The 15,469-nt window shown below is 43.4% G+C and overlaps 1 protein-coding gene across 1 annotated transcript; it reads left to right on the forward strand.

The window, feature by feature from the left end:
- Window positions 1–4,314: 4,314 nt before the first annotated feature.
- Window positions 4,315–7,000, forward strand: LOC118078276 (growth hormone secretagogue receptor type 1-like). The gene is made up of 2 exons (XM_060270317.1): window positions 4,315–5,068; window positions 6,574–7,000. Exons 1-2 carry the CDS (start codon window positions 4,315–4,317, stop codon window positions 6,864–6,866), a joined length of 1,047 nt encoding a protein of 348 aa, XP_060126300.1. The 3' UTR covers window positions 6,867–7,000.
- Window positions 7,001–15,469: the final 8,469 nt, after the last annotated feature.

Below are 15,469 nucleotides of genomic sequence, written 5' to 3' on the forward strand. Positions count from 1 at the left end.
AACCAAGAAATCTTTAATAAAAAATTAAAGATAAAAAATAAAAAAATAAAGAATTGAGAACAGTGGTACCTTGGTTCTCAAACTTAATCCGTTCCGGAAGTCCATTCCAAAACCAAGGTGCGCTTTCCCATAGAAAGTAATGCAAAATGGGTAATCAGTTCTAGACTTTTAGAAACAACCCCTAAATCAGCAATGTTATATGAATTTAACTATCTAACAAGACCACTGATCCATAAAATGAAAGCAATAAACAATGTACTGCAGTCACACAATCAATCAGTAGCTGAACTGGGTTCCATACAGTCACAAGAAAAGAGCACAAAAATGCAAAATAAATAGCAAAAACATAGATCTCAGTGTAACACTCAAAATGGAAGTGTGGCCCTCAAAATGGAAGTGTGGCACTCAAAACGGAAGTGTGGCACTCAAATCGCAAGCGTAACACTCAGAGGACGTTCAGCTTCCAAAAAAAGTTTGCAAACCAGAACACTTACTTCCAGGTTTGCAGTGTTTGGGTTCCAAGTTGTTTAAGGCGCTTGAGAACTAAGGTACCACGGTATATACTTCCTGAGTTATGAGCCACCATAGCCACTAGAGGGATGTGAAAAATTCTGTCCTGGGCTTTTTAGACTTTTGTACTACTGTATTTGAAACCAGAGGGGTGCATTGGTTTCCAGATGTGAAATATATTGGCATTATTTTCAGTTCTCCCACCACAGGTGGTGGAGGTAGATGCCACCTGCTTCGGAAATAACTAATTCTTCTCACACACAACCTTTGTCTAGATGCCCACCTGCTCCCTCACGCTCAATATGTTTCTTTCCAAATTAACACATTCCAAAAGATACCATAGGTCTCCAGAAAGCCCACCTCAAGAAAAACTAATCCTGCAGTGGCTACCTCGGAAACTTTCTAAAGCTTGGGGAAGTGGGAACGACGCAGTAGTACTGTATGCTTCTGAAGTTAGTGTTATCTCCAGTTAGGACTAGGGCTAAGCTCCCAATGAACATCAAGCAGGTACCTACAAGTACTGACATATAGGAGCAAGCTTAGAACTCATTGGTTCACTCAGGGTAATCCAGCTAGATTCAAAGAACGGCAACCAAAGCAATTAAGTGTGTGGAGTAACTCCTTAGTAGAGAGGCTGAAATATTTGGGTCTTTTTCTTCCTATATGCAGTGCTTTTTTCTGGGGGGACTCGGGTACTCATACCCCTAAACATTTTGTGAATCTAAGTTTGGCTTTATTGAGGGGCAGTTTTTCAATATGAGTAGGAAAATGAGAGTACACCCTAAATATTTCTTAGAAAGAAAAAAAAGCACTGCCTATATGCATTGAAATGTAAGAAAGTTGTCATGCTGCAGTTCGCTTGGACACAGACAGGTGACACAGGGAACATGATGATGTGGCATGATGAGAGGCTGGCACAGATGCTGGCCATCTTCCTCCATCCCTGGGGAAAGGGGAAGGTCCAAATCTTTCTCTCCTTTATTCCCCCCCCTTCCACTGCTACGTAGCAGGTGAAGAGAATGAAGGAAAGAAAGCCTTCCCCCCCCCATTGTCCCACTGTTGCTGCTTCTGCTACCACCATTGCCAAAAGGGGATGAGGAAGATTAGGCTGTTGCTGCTGGTGGTGTAGAAAGGAGCAAAACGAGGGGGTGGAATCACTTCCCTTTGTTCTTCCCCACTGCTGCTGCCACTTGCAAGAAAAAAGCATGCTTCCTTCTAGTTTCCCTCAAGGTCTAAAAGGCTCTTTGACAAGTTCTAAGGAGGGATTGCGAGGTCTTAAAGGAAGGGTTTCTTTTGGGTGAGCTGCAAGGTGAAGAGAGGGGTGGCCAACCATAAGGGGGGGGCAGTGGCAAGGAGCAAAGGGAGGGGGTAACTTTAGCAAGGGGGAATTGGTTTGAGCTGTGTAATATTATGTATGCCTTTGCATCTGAAGAAGTGTGCATGCACACGAAAGCTCACACCAATGACAAACTTAGTTGGTCTCTAAGGTGCTGCTGGAACGAATTTTTTTATTTTGTTTCGGCCTTGGAGAAAGTTAGGGAAACAATTTATCCTTGTCTCATAATGCTGGACCTTGAAGCCACCCAGTGAAGTTCAGTATAGGATGATTCAATACTGCTTCACATAGCACATCATTAAAACATGGGATTTGTTCCCACGAGATGTAGCAGTGGCCATTAACTTGGATGGCTTTAAAAGAGGACTGGAGAAATTCACAGAGGTTAAGGCTACTATGACTACTTTGGATCATCACAAGTGGGAAAACTGGTGTTGCATTTGGTTTCTGCTTGTAGACTTCCTGTAGGCATCTGGTTGGTTACTTTGAGAGCAGAGTGCTGGATGAGATGGGTCTCTGATTTGATCCAGCAGGACTCTTTAATGCATCAACACAAGAAGAGTCTGGCCTGCTGATTTGTGGTGGATTTTGTACTTCTTTCATACATGTACTTTGATTGTTGATTGAATTCTGTCCATCACCAATATATCCCCCCCCCACACACACAGTACTGGTGGTGTATAGACATTATTATTATTATTTTTTGCAAATAAGTAAACAAACAAATCAGAGACCATCCCGTTTCCTCGTGTCTTGCGGAACCTGGATGTTCTGCATGAAAGGTGAACAAAACGCCTTTAGGATGCGTGTGATGTCAAGCTGACCTTTCAGTTGTAGCAAATGAGGCTTTGCAGAAAGAGTGGGTGTCCATTAAAGCTGTTTGGACAGGCTTGGTTAATGATCAAATAAATGAAAAGCTAAGTGAAAGAGGCCTCTTGACCAACATATTAAAAATGCACTTGGTCAAAATCTTTCCACACACTGGCATCTGTTGCAAAGGATCCTCAGTCCATCAGGAAAGAAGAGAGTCTCTCCTAGTTTGCTGTCCTTGCTTGCTGAAGAGAAACCTGGAAAAAATAATTGATTCGGGCATTCTAATTGGATTTGCAATATCAAACTGCTGTCTGGCCCTTCCAGGTAATGGTGGATGTGTTCCACTTTAGATGATAGATTAAGGAGAAACGGAGAGGTAGGCCCAGCTGTTTAATGTTCCCTTGTTTAAATGGCAGAGGATGTTGATGGATGGCTTCAGAATGTTGCCTTGTTTGTCATGCTCCACAGGGGAAGGGCAGGTGGGTGAAGGGTGGGAGAGGAAAGCACTCAAAAGATCAAACTTTCCCCACTGATTCCCGAGAGATGTAGCACTTAATCAGGGTTTTATGCATGGCTGCTGCCCCAACCAGGCAAAGGGATGTGGCCTTTGCTCCTTGATGCTGTTGACTTTTAAAAGCAAACCAACAACTATTCCCAAGCTGCAGATAATGTAAATGCAGCAGAAGCTTTGGTGATGTGTGCAGTGGGGAAGCAAGACCTGCAGACACTGAATTTATGAAAGAGCCTGGCAAACATTTTGCAGAAGGAGAAGGTATGTTTCGCAACTCTGTTGCCTTTGCGAGTCGTTCATTCCAGCAGTAGTGCATGTTTGCCTTTCTAGTGATTTCTTCAAGCTGTGAATATGTTGTTAATAGTTTTGATGCTGTTTTTATTTGTTTCTCCTTACATTTTAAAAACAATCCTGTTCCTTCCTCCAAGGAGCTCAGGAAAACAAACAGCAGGCACGGAGAACCTGTGGCCCCCCCAAAGGCTGTTGGAGCTCTTACGATCGATCATTGGCCATTCTGGATCTGACTAAAGTGAGGTGAAGACCAGGGAAATACAGGAGGCATTTTGCATGAAGGCATTCCAGGAACCAGCTCAGGTGTAAGAGGCAGCAAGAGAAAACGGGCAGAGTCAGTTTAGAAAGCAGGAGGGGTGAATGAACTGCAGAGGGCTTTGAAGGTGAGAAACAATATCTGGGAGCAGATGGGAAGGCAGTGAATGGATTTAAGGAAGAGTGTCACATGGTTAGAGAGACAAAAGAGGTAAATAATTTCAGCAGCAGAGTTCTGGACGGAGATGTGTGTGCATGGTGGCCTCCATACAACTGACCTTCATGAGCTGTTTAATCCAACTACATCTCAACTGTATACGCTGAATTTCTTTCTCTTCTCTTGCTTCTGGCAGAGATCTCTTCCAAAATCCCAACACTGTTTCTAGCTTCAGAGGCTGATTAACACTGGGCTCCTGCCTCTTCAAGTTCTGTAAGCTATTGGTCTGTATAAGTAGCCCCCAGTCCTGGAACGAAATGAGATTGAACTTGTTGGTGGGGGAATTCTCAACCCATTTGGCCTCTTCACTTTGAAGCAAAGAGCACTGACGAAGGAGGGTGATCGAGTCCCTAGGCAAGAAGAGCTCAACACTAATCAGAAATGGATTTTTTTCCATTGAATGGCTCCATTGGAAATAATACAGACGATTATGAAGACCCTTCTTCCTTGTTTGACACTCCTGTCTTAGTGCCAGTGACAATTATTTGCATCTTCTTGTTCTTCTCAGGCATCGCTGGGAACATGACCATTATATTAATTTTTAAGCGATACAAGGAAATGCAGACAACGGTCAATATGTATTTATCCAGCATGGCATTGTCTGACAGTCTGATCTTCCTTGGCTTGCCTTCTGATTTGTATAGAATCTGGAAGTATAAGCCATACATCTTTGGCAATTTCCTCTGCAAGTTTAATGTCTACCTCAATGAAACCTGCACTTACTGCACCATACTCCACATAACCGCCTTGAGTGTCGAGAGATATTTTGCAATCTGCTTCCCTTTGAAAGCCAAAGCAACCATCACTAAAAGGCGGGTTAAAGGCATAATCCTCCTGATATGGGTTTGCTCTGCAGTGACTGCCATCCCAATCCTGTTTCTCTTCGGTGTAGAACACCGCAACGGAAGCATCCCGGAGGAAACCAATGAGTGCAAATACATTGAGCAAGCAGCCCGTTCGGGACTTCTAGAAACAATGACATGGCTCTCCACCCTGTATTTTTTTCTACCTGTAGTTTGCTTAGTTCTCCTCTATGGGCTGATCTGTCGAAAGCTCTGGAGAACAGCACGAAAGCTGGAGGGGCACCATGCAGCAACGAGGGAGAAGCACCACCAACAAACTGTCAAAATGCTAGGTAAGTAGCATCCCACTGTGAAGAGCATGACTCAAGTGCGTCAGAGTGGAAGGAGAGGAGAAAAATATAGAAAGCAAAGTTAAAGAAAGACTGGGAACAGCCTTAAGAGTAATGTGTTTATTCCGTAATGTGATCAGACAAGACTGTTCTCAACATGTGGTTGCATCCACATCATACATTTAAAGCACATAGCTTCCACCGAAGAATTGTAGCTCTGTGAGTAAACTACAGCTTCTAGGATTGTTTGGGAGAAGAATCACAATAAATGGATGTGACGTGTATTGGCACCTGTACTTGCCAGATACTGGGAATTTGGCTTGTTTGAACAGGGTGGGGATAGTCCTTTTAGACCAGCGATGAGGAACCCGTGGCCCTCCAGATGTTGTAGGGTTACAGCTCCTATTAGCCCCAGGTCAGCACAGCCAAAGGTCAGGAATGATAGGCGCTGTAGCTCAACAACATATGGAGGAGCACAGGTTCTCCATCCCTGATCTAAAGAGGTTGAACCAGTACTAGGTAACCTGTGGTCCTCCAGGTGTTGTTGATTGGAGCTGATGGAAGGTGGGGACCAACAACATCTGGAGCTCTTTCTGGTTTCCAGGTAGGTGACACTGTCTTTAATTTTTGTTGTTGCTAAGAAAACCGCATGCAGATTGCAAATTTCAGCCTGGCAAGAGCTGGCAGCAAATTATTGCATAGCCACTCTGAGGGTGGGGGTGTCCCGGTCAACTCTCCCAATTAACCTCCGTCTGCAAGGTCCATCCCATGACATCACCTGGTTTGGGCCATGAAATTTCAGGAGCTGGGAGGCTCTTGGCCTGGCAACCCTAGCTGAAGTACAAATTGTCAGGGGGAAATAGCCTCCCCCATGAATTTTGAACAGCTCCTAGATATGAGGTTTCAAAGGTCTCCTACTTTCCCAATGTCTTCCATGGAGACCTGTCAGGGTTCATTCCTTCCAGCTAGCCTTTGCATATGCTTTAATTCTCACCTTGCCAATTTTCAGTTTGTTGCTCTGGACTGTTGGTTTTAGAATGGATTTTTTTTAAAAAAAAACACAATCACATTTGACCTCCATAGTTGAAAAGCAGTCTCTATGTACCACCAAGTACATTGATTAAAAGGCGAGTTCAAAGATGGTAAAATCTACTTTCAAAGCAGGGGTGGAGAACATTAAGCCCAGGACATCAAAGCATCTCTATCTGACTATCTCCTTAAGCAACTTCCCTAGTGTTTATCACTGGCTGGAATGCGCCCTTGGACACTGATAATTCCTCTTGCTTTGCTGGGTAGAGGATAGAGAGGGGAGTTGTCTATAGAAACTAGCCTAGTAGACAAAGGTGCGGTTAAAATTCATTGCTACACCCACTAATTCTGGCACCACTCACCACTAGCATGTTGCCCCTCAGGGAGGTCTGCCCAGAAATCTTGGGGCTATTTTAAAGAGAGGGAAGGACTTAGTGCCTGGGATTGACCTGCGGAAATATATTCTCGCCCTCATGTAGCAGTCGTGGTCGTGGCCTTTGTGCTCTGCTGGCTTCCCTTACACGTCGGCCGAATCCTCTTCGCCCAGGGAAGCACAGTCCTCTATGAGATAAGCCAGTACTTCAACCTCATCTCAATGCTGCTGTTTTACTTTGGAGCCTCTGTGAATCCAATCCTTTACAACGTCATGTCACAAAAGTACAGAAAAGCTGTGTGCAAGTTTCTGAACCATAACCAGGCTTGGCAGCAGAGGAACTTAAGCAGGAGTGGCAAGACTTCTGTTGAAGGTGTGGAAATCAGTTCTTTCCTGTGAAATAATTTTGAAATATGCTAGTAGAAATGTAAGTGCTTTGCTTGCAAGATCTCCCCCAACCACCCACATCTCTTCCCTCCACACACATATAGATAGATGATAGATAGATAGATAGATAGATAGATGATAGATGATAGAGCAATTCAAGAGCTCAGCTGCATTTAGAGATGGATAAAGGTGTCTGTTTCAGTTTCTCTTGTTTTCATTTTTCCAATATTGAATACAGTTCTCTGAATTTCTGCAACAATTTTACTTTAGAAAGAAAATCCTTGTTAAAATTCATCAGAATTTTTTTGTGCTAATCTTTCCTAATAAGCGCATTTTTGCCTAATGCACACATTTCAATAAGCTGCTTTCCTTGATATAATACATTATATGTTATTTTGCACTAACATATGCATTTCCCCCTAATATATGCATTTTAATGGTTAGAGAACTGCATAGCAAAATCTACTGCTTGCTCACATAGCTCGCTGCCCCCCCCCCAGCCATTCCTTGTGATTGTGAAAAATATGCTACATATCCATTCAATGTGAAAGCATTAAAAGCAAATGGGGGAGAAAATCATGACATTGCAATTTCATTCTTTTAATTTCTGCATTCATTTTCATTTTAAAAAAGTAGATCTATGGGGTGCACTCATTTTGTTTTTTGTTTTCAAAATGAATGGCTCCTCACTCCTAGTCTAAGCTGTAACATTGTTTTCAAATACCGGGTCACAGACAGTGGATATTTCACACACAAACTAAGCTTTAAAAGGAGTTGTTTGTTTGTTTTTAAAAAAATCAAATCATGCCACCAATAAACAAATGTAATAGGATATTTCCCAGTGATGCAAGATTCCAGAGGTTCCAGACGCTCACCCAGGGTTCATGTTTCCTTTTGGAAATGAGGCACAGCAGAGACTGTGGTGTCTTTAGGATATATGTTTCACAGTGGAACCTCGGTTTACGAATGCAATCCGTTCCACAGAGGCGTTTGTAAACAGAGGCATTTGCTCCCCGAAGGTACACGTTTGCGCGTGCGTGAAGCACCGATAGAGTGCTTCTGCGCATGCGCACACTGGGCAGATCGCTTCTGCGCATGCGAGAGCTGCGCATCCGACGCCGCAGAACCCAGGTGTAAACACTTCCGGGTCTGCGACGTTCATAAAAGGAGGCGTTCATAAACAGAGGTAGTTCTAAACCAAGGTTCCACTGTATTTACATGTATATTCAACCTGAGTTTACGATGGAGGGCTTCACAGCATAACACTCCAATAGGGTCCTGCTTCTCCTGTATCTGCAGCCTTGGATTCTAGAGATTCAGCATGGCTCTCTCTCTCTCCTTGCTGCTTTGCTTCTAGGTCACATCCCTGCAATTCAGCTTTAAACTCTGCATAGATCCTGCTTGCTTCCCATAAAAACTCATATCTATCTATCTATCTATTATCTATCTATCTATCTATCTATCTATCTATCTATCTATCTATCATCTATCTATCTATAAATCTATAATACAGGCAGCAACAATTTTGCGTGTGTCTGATTTACACGCGACCACCAACGTGCAGGCCATTCCCCCCCCCAGGTACACAGGTCTCTCTCCATTCCCATCAACTTGGGCTGGAAGGATGCACCTGTTGAACACTGCCACTGTGTAATCTAAATGAAGAAACACTCCAGTGGGGAATATTCACATTTAGGCTATGTACAAATTAATGGCGTAAAACACAGCAAGGTCATTCCCTCCGCTCCCCCACATATCCAGTCATATTTGTATGCTGCTGTACCAGAGAACGGGTAGGAATGTCGTCACCCTGCATGCCTCAGGTCTTTGGTTTCCTTGCCCCTTCAGCTCCAACCACCCCAAACTCCTATTCATGAAGCAGAAATGCACACATGCTTGGCAGCTGTCTCAAATATACATACCTCATCTGATCTGCAAAGAGAATGTAGCTTAGATTTTCCTTTCAGATTGAAGCTCATTTGAGAGGAAAAGCATCGAACAGCAGTAATTCTCCAGAAACTAAAGGATAGCTCTTCATCAGGGGGGTAACATTGTCACACAGATTCAAAACTGGTGGTGAGAGTTCAGGTACAGCCATAAACAGGCAGGTAGTGCCTTTCATTTAGGACCCCCCCCCCCAAAAAAAAACCACAAACAAGCTTTTGAGTTTTGATAAAGTCTTCATTGGGCTGGAGCATGGTTGAATGTGTCGCTTACAGCCTTTGGTGCTAAAGGAAATCAGTTTTCACCAATCAGGTTAGCACTGTCCCTATGACTAGACCCCATAGAGCTGGCTTTGTCAAAACTGCTCTGTTTTACAAGTAGTGGGAAAGACAAAATGCTTATTGGCAGCCACACAAACTGCAGAGTGTGACAACATTTTACATTCTTATGTGTATAGGAAACAAAATATGAAAGAGGTGGCAGGTGTGTGTGTGTGTGTGTGTGTGTGTGTGTGTGTGTGTGTGTGCGTGTGCTCACACACACCTCTTGGATCTAGTGAGGGAGATCTTATTGAAACTGCCTACTTTTCCATGGCTTCCCCACCCCTACCCTGTCAAATCATAGATAGCATCTGCCGCCATTGACTGAATCATTAAAAATGCAATGCAATGCAATAGCACCACATATCCCAGGCACAAATCCTTATGGAGTCCTCATGCTTTTTACGTGTGATCTCCTTGAAACCATCAGCAAATTGTAGATCACCCCTGAATCCACAGGTGTGTCGTTGACTTTATGAGCCATCTACTCATGTGCAGATCCGTAAGGAACTGTGCTTTGGATCAGTGTTTTTGTGGTACTGGCAAGTATCAGATCTGTGCTATCTATCAGCATAAGCCTTAATTTGATGGTTTTTCTTTTGGGTAGACCCCCAGGTAACATGTAAATTGAAGAAAATCTATTTTTAATTTTACCCTAAAGAAAAGCAAGGAATCTGTGTGTGGACTTTTGTTGTGTGCACTGCACATAGATAAACTGTGGAAGACAAGTGACCAGAGGAGGTAGTGCCCACAGCATGCTCTCAAAACCCCAAATGTATACATGGGGCCTAAAAAGTGCCCCCCCCCAGTCTGCAGTGACTGACAGTGGCTCAACAGGCATTGCCCTTGCTTGGAGATGCCAAAAACTGAAACAGGGGCCTTCTGCATGCAAAGAACATATGCTTGATGTGGCTTGATCATGGAAAGTCTTGTTTTCTAGGCTTTGTTTCCTTCTCACAGTGGTGCCACCACCGAGCTTGGGGAGGAGGATGAGCCGGTGTTTGTTCTGAGCGATGGTGACTGTGGCAGTGCTTGCAAGGAAGCATCCTGTTGCCTTTTCATGGCTGCTGCTGCCAACCTCCTCCCATAGGCAGCTTTTCCTGCAGGCAGGAGGAGGAGATGCTGCCACTGTTGAGGCCCAGCCTTGTTTGACACACCAGCTCTGAGGGGTAAGCAGAGGGCAGGGCCACCTTGGGCAGCCCTGCCCTTCCTAGAAAGTGGGAGAGAAGCAGAGAAGGGCACATGTCCTGGCAGAGCATCCTCCTCAGCCGCACCTGGGTTCAATGAGTCTTACTCTGAATGGTGTATAATCTTAGAATCAACCCTGGGAAACTATTCAGAGATGATAAAGGCATTCAACCTTATCTTGAGCTTTGCGCTTTCTCATTTTCTTGCATCCCACTGTTTTATTTAGTCCAGTCCGCTTCCCCTCATTAATTTTCTTAGGTTTTTTTTTTTCATTTTCTGATCTCCTGCCTTGTATTTCATTTTCTCATGCCTTATCCCAAAAGATTTAAAATTGGGGAGGGAACGCTATGATAAAATAGCTTGGGGATAAGGATTGCTGGGGTGACACCTTCAGAATCAAGCAGCACAGCTTAAACATAGGAGTGAATTAGACATAGAGATGTTATGAATATTGTTAAGAGAATAGCATTATTTGTTTATCTGATTGTTTGCTTGAATGGCGATTTGAATTTTGCTGTGCCAAATAACATTTTGATAAGCTTATGAAAACAGGAAAGTGCCAGAGAAAATGTTTCAGTCCAAAGTTAATTAAAGCTGTAATTTCACTTGAGATTGTAGATCTGTTGACTGGTTTTTCTGGCCAGATTTCAATGAACTTCACACAAAATAATCAAGTCCTGGGGTAGTACAGCATCTTGCATTATCAGGAAGATTATGGATGACAGCTGGGCTGGTTGGTGAAAGCGGAAGAAAAACAAGTTTTGCTAGCTGGAGAGATTATAACTATGTTTCCCAGTGGTGTAGATGGTTAAAATAATAATCATCACCATCAAATGTAGAGTATACATTTGGCAATCAGAGTTGAAATTCAGATAATCTGGAAATCTACATATGTAAAAATGCATATGGAACCTGATCATTTAATTTCATTAATTCTTTCTTTCTAATTCTGAATGCTGATCCCAAAAGAATCTTTTTATACACCAGGGGTTAATAATTGATGCAGTATTTGTGGTTTTTGTTTTATTTTGTGCCTCGCCAGAATAATAGAAGAAGTTGTCAGTGACAATGGATGGAATGTTATGCTCCATCTCATATGTGGATTTATTAGCAATGCTTAAAAAATTGCTAACAGGCTGATGTTATGTACCCATTATATGTGTTGTACACATCCATATGTATGCATTGTAGCTGTTGTGCTGCCGGCAGCAGTTTCTGGTGTAAAAACTGAAGAGCTACACATTGTACTCTGCCTAACTTGCATAATAATCCCTTGTAGCTGTGCTTCTTGGCTCCTAAACTAAAAAAAACTACCTATTTTTTTTTAAAATTGTTTCACCCTTCTTTCAAGGAGCTCAGCATAGATATTCTCCCTGCCCCCTGCCCCATGTGAGGTTAGCATAGGTTGAAGGGCAGCATCTAGCTTACATTCCTATTTGTTTACATTCTAACCATTGGGCAACATTGCCTCTCAATATATAGATAGTGCTTGTGGGATGCAAGTAGGCACCCAGGCAGATAGTGCTTGGTCCTGATGCATTTTTGTCCCACTTTGCTCAAATGCATCTCTGTTTCTTTGTTGTAGGTTGCTTTGAGCATGATTTGTGTGTGTATGTGTGTGTGTGTGTGTGTGTGTGTGTGTGTCTGTCTGTCTGTCTGTGGGAAAGTGGCATACAAATAAAATGAATGAATGAAGGTGGCATACATATACTCTCCTGCTATTTTACCCTCACAGGTAGATTAAACTGAGCTATAGTAACTGGTTCAAGGGCACCAAGGGATCTTCATGACAGTGGTGACTTGAACCTGGGTGTCCCAAGTCCTAGCATACACCGTAAAAAGCATGCCACTCTGGCTCTTTGTCTGCCCTGCAGAACTAGAGCAGCAGGAACCAGAAAAGGACATGATAACCCAGAGATTGAGCCTGGAAGAATCTGCTACATCAAAGGTGGATCCAGGATAGAATCTGGTGGGAAGCCAATGTAAGCTTGGAGTTAAGCCAAGTTAGGACCTAGTGAGTTATGAGAATAGCCAGGTAGAAGTTGGAAAGCAATGTTGGAAAGCAATGTCTGGTACAAGCAAGACATGGGTGCAATAGCACTCTCCTCTTGTGCAGTTTTTAGCGCCTGGTATTCAGAAGCACGCTGCCTCCGACTGTGGAGAGATAATGTAGCTCTCAGGGTTAGTAGTCCTTGACAGCCCATCCAATCCAAGCCACCACTCCTTCTTGTGTGTGAAATTCCATAATTTAACTGTATACCACAACTAGGCTCTTGCAACCCTGAATCTTCCAACGTGCAGCTTTTGGGGGGTGGGGTGGAGTGGGGTGGGGTGGATAATGTCCACGAGTTCTAGTATTACAAGGGATAAAAACTTTTCTCTGTCCACTTTCTCCACACCATGTATAATTGTATACACACCTTTGGTCAATGTATACACTTGGGGATGGCCTCATGGATGCTTTAGTTGAGATTCCTGCATTGAAAGTTGGGCTGGATGACTCTCAAGGTCCCTTCCAACTCTACAGTTCCATGATTGTCTTCTCTTACTCTTTTCTCTAAATTAAAACGGCCCAAATGCTGTAACCTTTTTACGCTGCCTTTTCAGACCATAATAATTAAAGCTTGATAGAACTATTTTTGCTGGGCAGGCCATCGAAACATATTCAGAGGCAAGGGGTTCTTCCACTTGCCTTGCCCAACCAGTAGCACAGACGGCAGTCACTATGCCACCCACCATTTTGCAGTAGGCTGCTAAACTGTTGCCCTTCTCACTTGCATTGCCTTCAGCAATGCTGCCTGCAATATGGACACTTGCCATCCCTAAAACCACCACTTTGCAGTTGGCCGGCCGCCTGTGGCGTTTCACCTCTAGGGGTCTAGCAAGAGTTAAGTTGCAAGGGAGGTAAATGGCCAATGGGAGCTCTCCAGGCAGAAGCAGGGGTATATAAGGAGAAGCAGTCAGTCAGAAGGGAGTTGAGTTGTGGGGAGGTGATGGGAGTTGATGAGAGAGGTGGAGAGGATTTTGAGATAGAGAGAGGGTTAGAGAAGCTAGTGAGGTGAGCTGTGGTGCAGAATCTGAAAGAGTAAAAGAAGGGAACTTCAGTCAGGGAGGAAAAGGGGGGGGAAACTAATACTAAAGGTTAAGTTTAAGTAAACGTATTTGAGAAACCGTGAATAATTTATATGCTTGTAAGATCATCACCTAAATAAACTTAATTATTTGGTTCACTTTTCTCCTGACTGGAATCCACTATTTGTCTACCAGTACACAGACTTACTGGTTGGTGGCAGCAAGGGAAGAATATAGGTGAGGGAGGTAATGGGTCAATAGACCGTTAAACGTCTGGGGGCCCTTTACCGGTGTATCTCGCCACACCGCCTACCTTTCAGCACTCTCCAGCCTTGTCCACCAGCTGTTGTGTTTGTGTGTGTGCTTGTTTTTTAAATTAATACCTGCTGTGAACTGATACCTGCTCTTCAGCGCAGAGATTTTGAGGATGACTTAAAATTTAAAAAAACAAGTGTTTTTCTTAAAATAATAATGATAAATAAACAAATCAATAGCACGTTGAAGCAACATAGCCAACCAAAAACAGGTTTAAGACTACAGATCTAGGAAGGCGTGGGAAAGAGTGTTTTCATTTAAACTTAGGTGTCAGCTGGAAGAAACTGAAGCGGTTGTGTGCCTAGCCAGAGAATGCCTTTGTTGACAGCAATGGGGTTCTGAAGAACCTATTAAGGTACAGGGGGGCACTAATGGAAGTAGTCATTCAGGTACTCAGTGCCATTAAATGATTTTAACAATGCAACCGCATGCATCAGAGTAAAGCCCATTGAGTTCAACGAAGCTTATTCCTTAGTAAGTGTGTTTACAATTTCAGCAATAACAGGTCCCTCTGAAACCATGGGTAGGCAAACTAAGGCCCAGGGGTTGGGTCCGGCCCAATCGCCTTCTAAATCCGGCCCGCAGACCGTCTGGGAATCAGTGTGTTTTTACAGGAGTAGAATGTGTCCTTTTATTTAAAATGTATCTCTGGGTTATTTGTGGGGCCTGCCTGGTGCTTTTACATGAACAGAATTTGTGCTTTTATTTACAATGTATCTCTGGGTTATTTGTGGGGCATAGGAATTCGTTCATTTTTCTTTTCAAAATATAGTCCGGCTCCCCACAAGGTCTGAGGGACAGTGGACCGGACCCCTGCTGAAAAAGTTTGTTGACCCCTGCTGTGCCCAGAAAGACTAGAAGGGTGTAAAACAGCTGCAACATGTTCCATTCACCCACCCTAAGGTAGCAATCTTGCCATTGTATTTTTGAATTGGCTGTAGTTTCTGAACTGCTTTCAAGGCAGTCCCACACTTAAATTACAGTGGTACCTCGGTTCCACAATTGGTTCTGGAAGTCTGTACTTAACCTGAAGCGTACTTAACCTGAAGCGAACTTTCCCATTGAAAGTAATGGAAAGTGGATTAATCCATTCCAGACAGGTCCGCGGAGTACTTACTGGTAAACTGAAAATACTCAAACCGAAGCGTACTTAAACCGAGGTATGACTGTAGAGTAATCCAGCTAGGATGGTTCTGGGGAATAGATAACTGTGGCAAGCCTTTGTCTGTGCAGAATGAGTTGCAGCTAGTGAAAAGGTGCTTTGCATTTAGAGAAGCTACCTAAGCCATCAAAGACAAAGCTGAATCTAACAGTACCCTCCTTGTTCTCCTAGTTGTTGGGGTTTGGGGGGGCTTATTTTTTAGAGGGGGTGCAGGGTTGCACTCCATCTAAACAAGTTGGACTGTCGCCCAGGAATTCATATGGCTGCAGTGCCTGTCGCAGGTGAGAAGCTGAAATAAATCGCCGGAAAATGCTCTGAGTGTGGGGAATCTGGAAGAAATTCCAGAGCACAGCCCAAGAAAGATACATGGCAAAAAGTGTGGAAGCTTGAAATTTCTACTTTTAAAATTGAGGTTTCTATTCCTTATAGGATACAAGTTTTGAAATTTATCCATGTCTTCTTGCTACTTTTTTCCCATTTAAATTATTGGATGCCTGAAGTAGAATTAGGCAGAATTGGGGAGGGCAGTTGCTCAGTGGTAGAGCATATCCCATCTTGCACGCAGAAGGTTCTAACAACTCCCAATAGGGCAGGGAAATAACCTTCTGTCACAC

The sequence above is a fragment of the Zootoca vivipara genome, chromosome Z (genome assembly GCF_963506605.1).
Source record: "Zootoca vivipara chromosome Z, rZooViv1.1, whole genome shotgun sequence".
In the NCBI taxonomy this organism is placed as follows: Eukaryota; Metazoa; Chordata; class Lepidosauria; order Squamata; family Lacertidae; genus Zootoca; species Zootoca vivipara.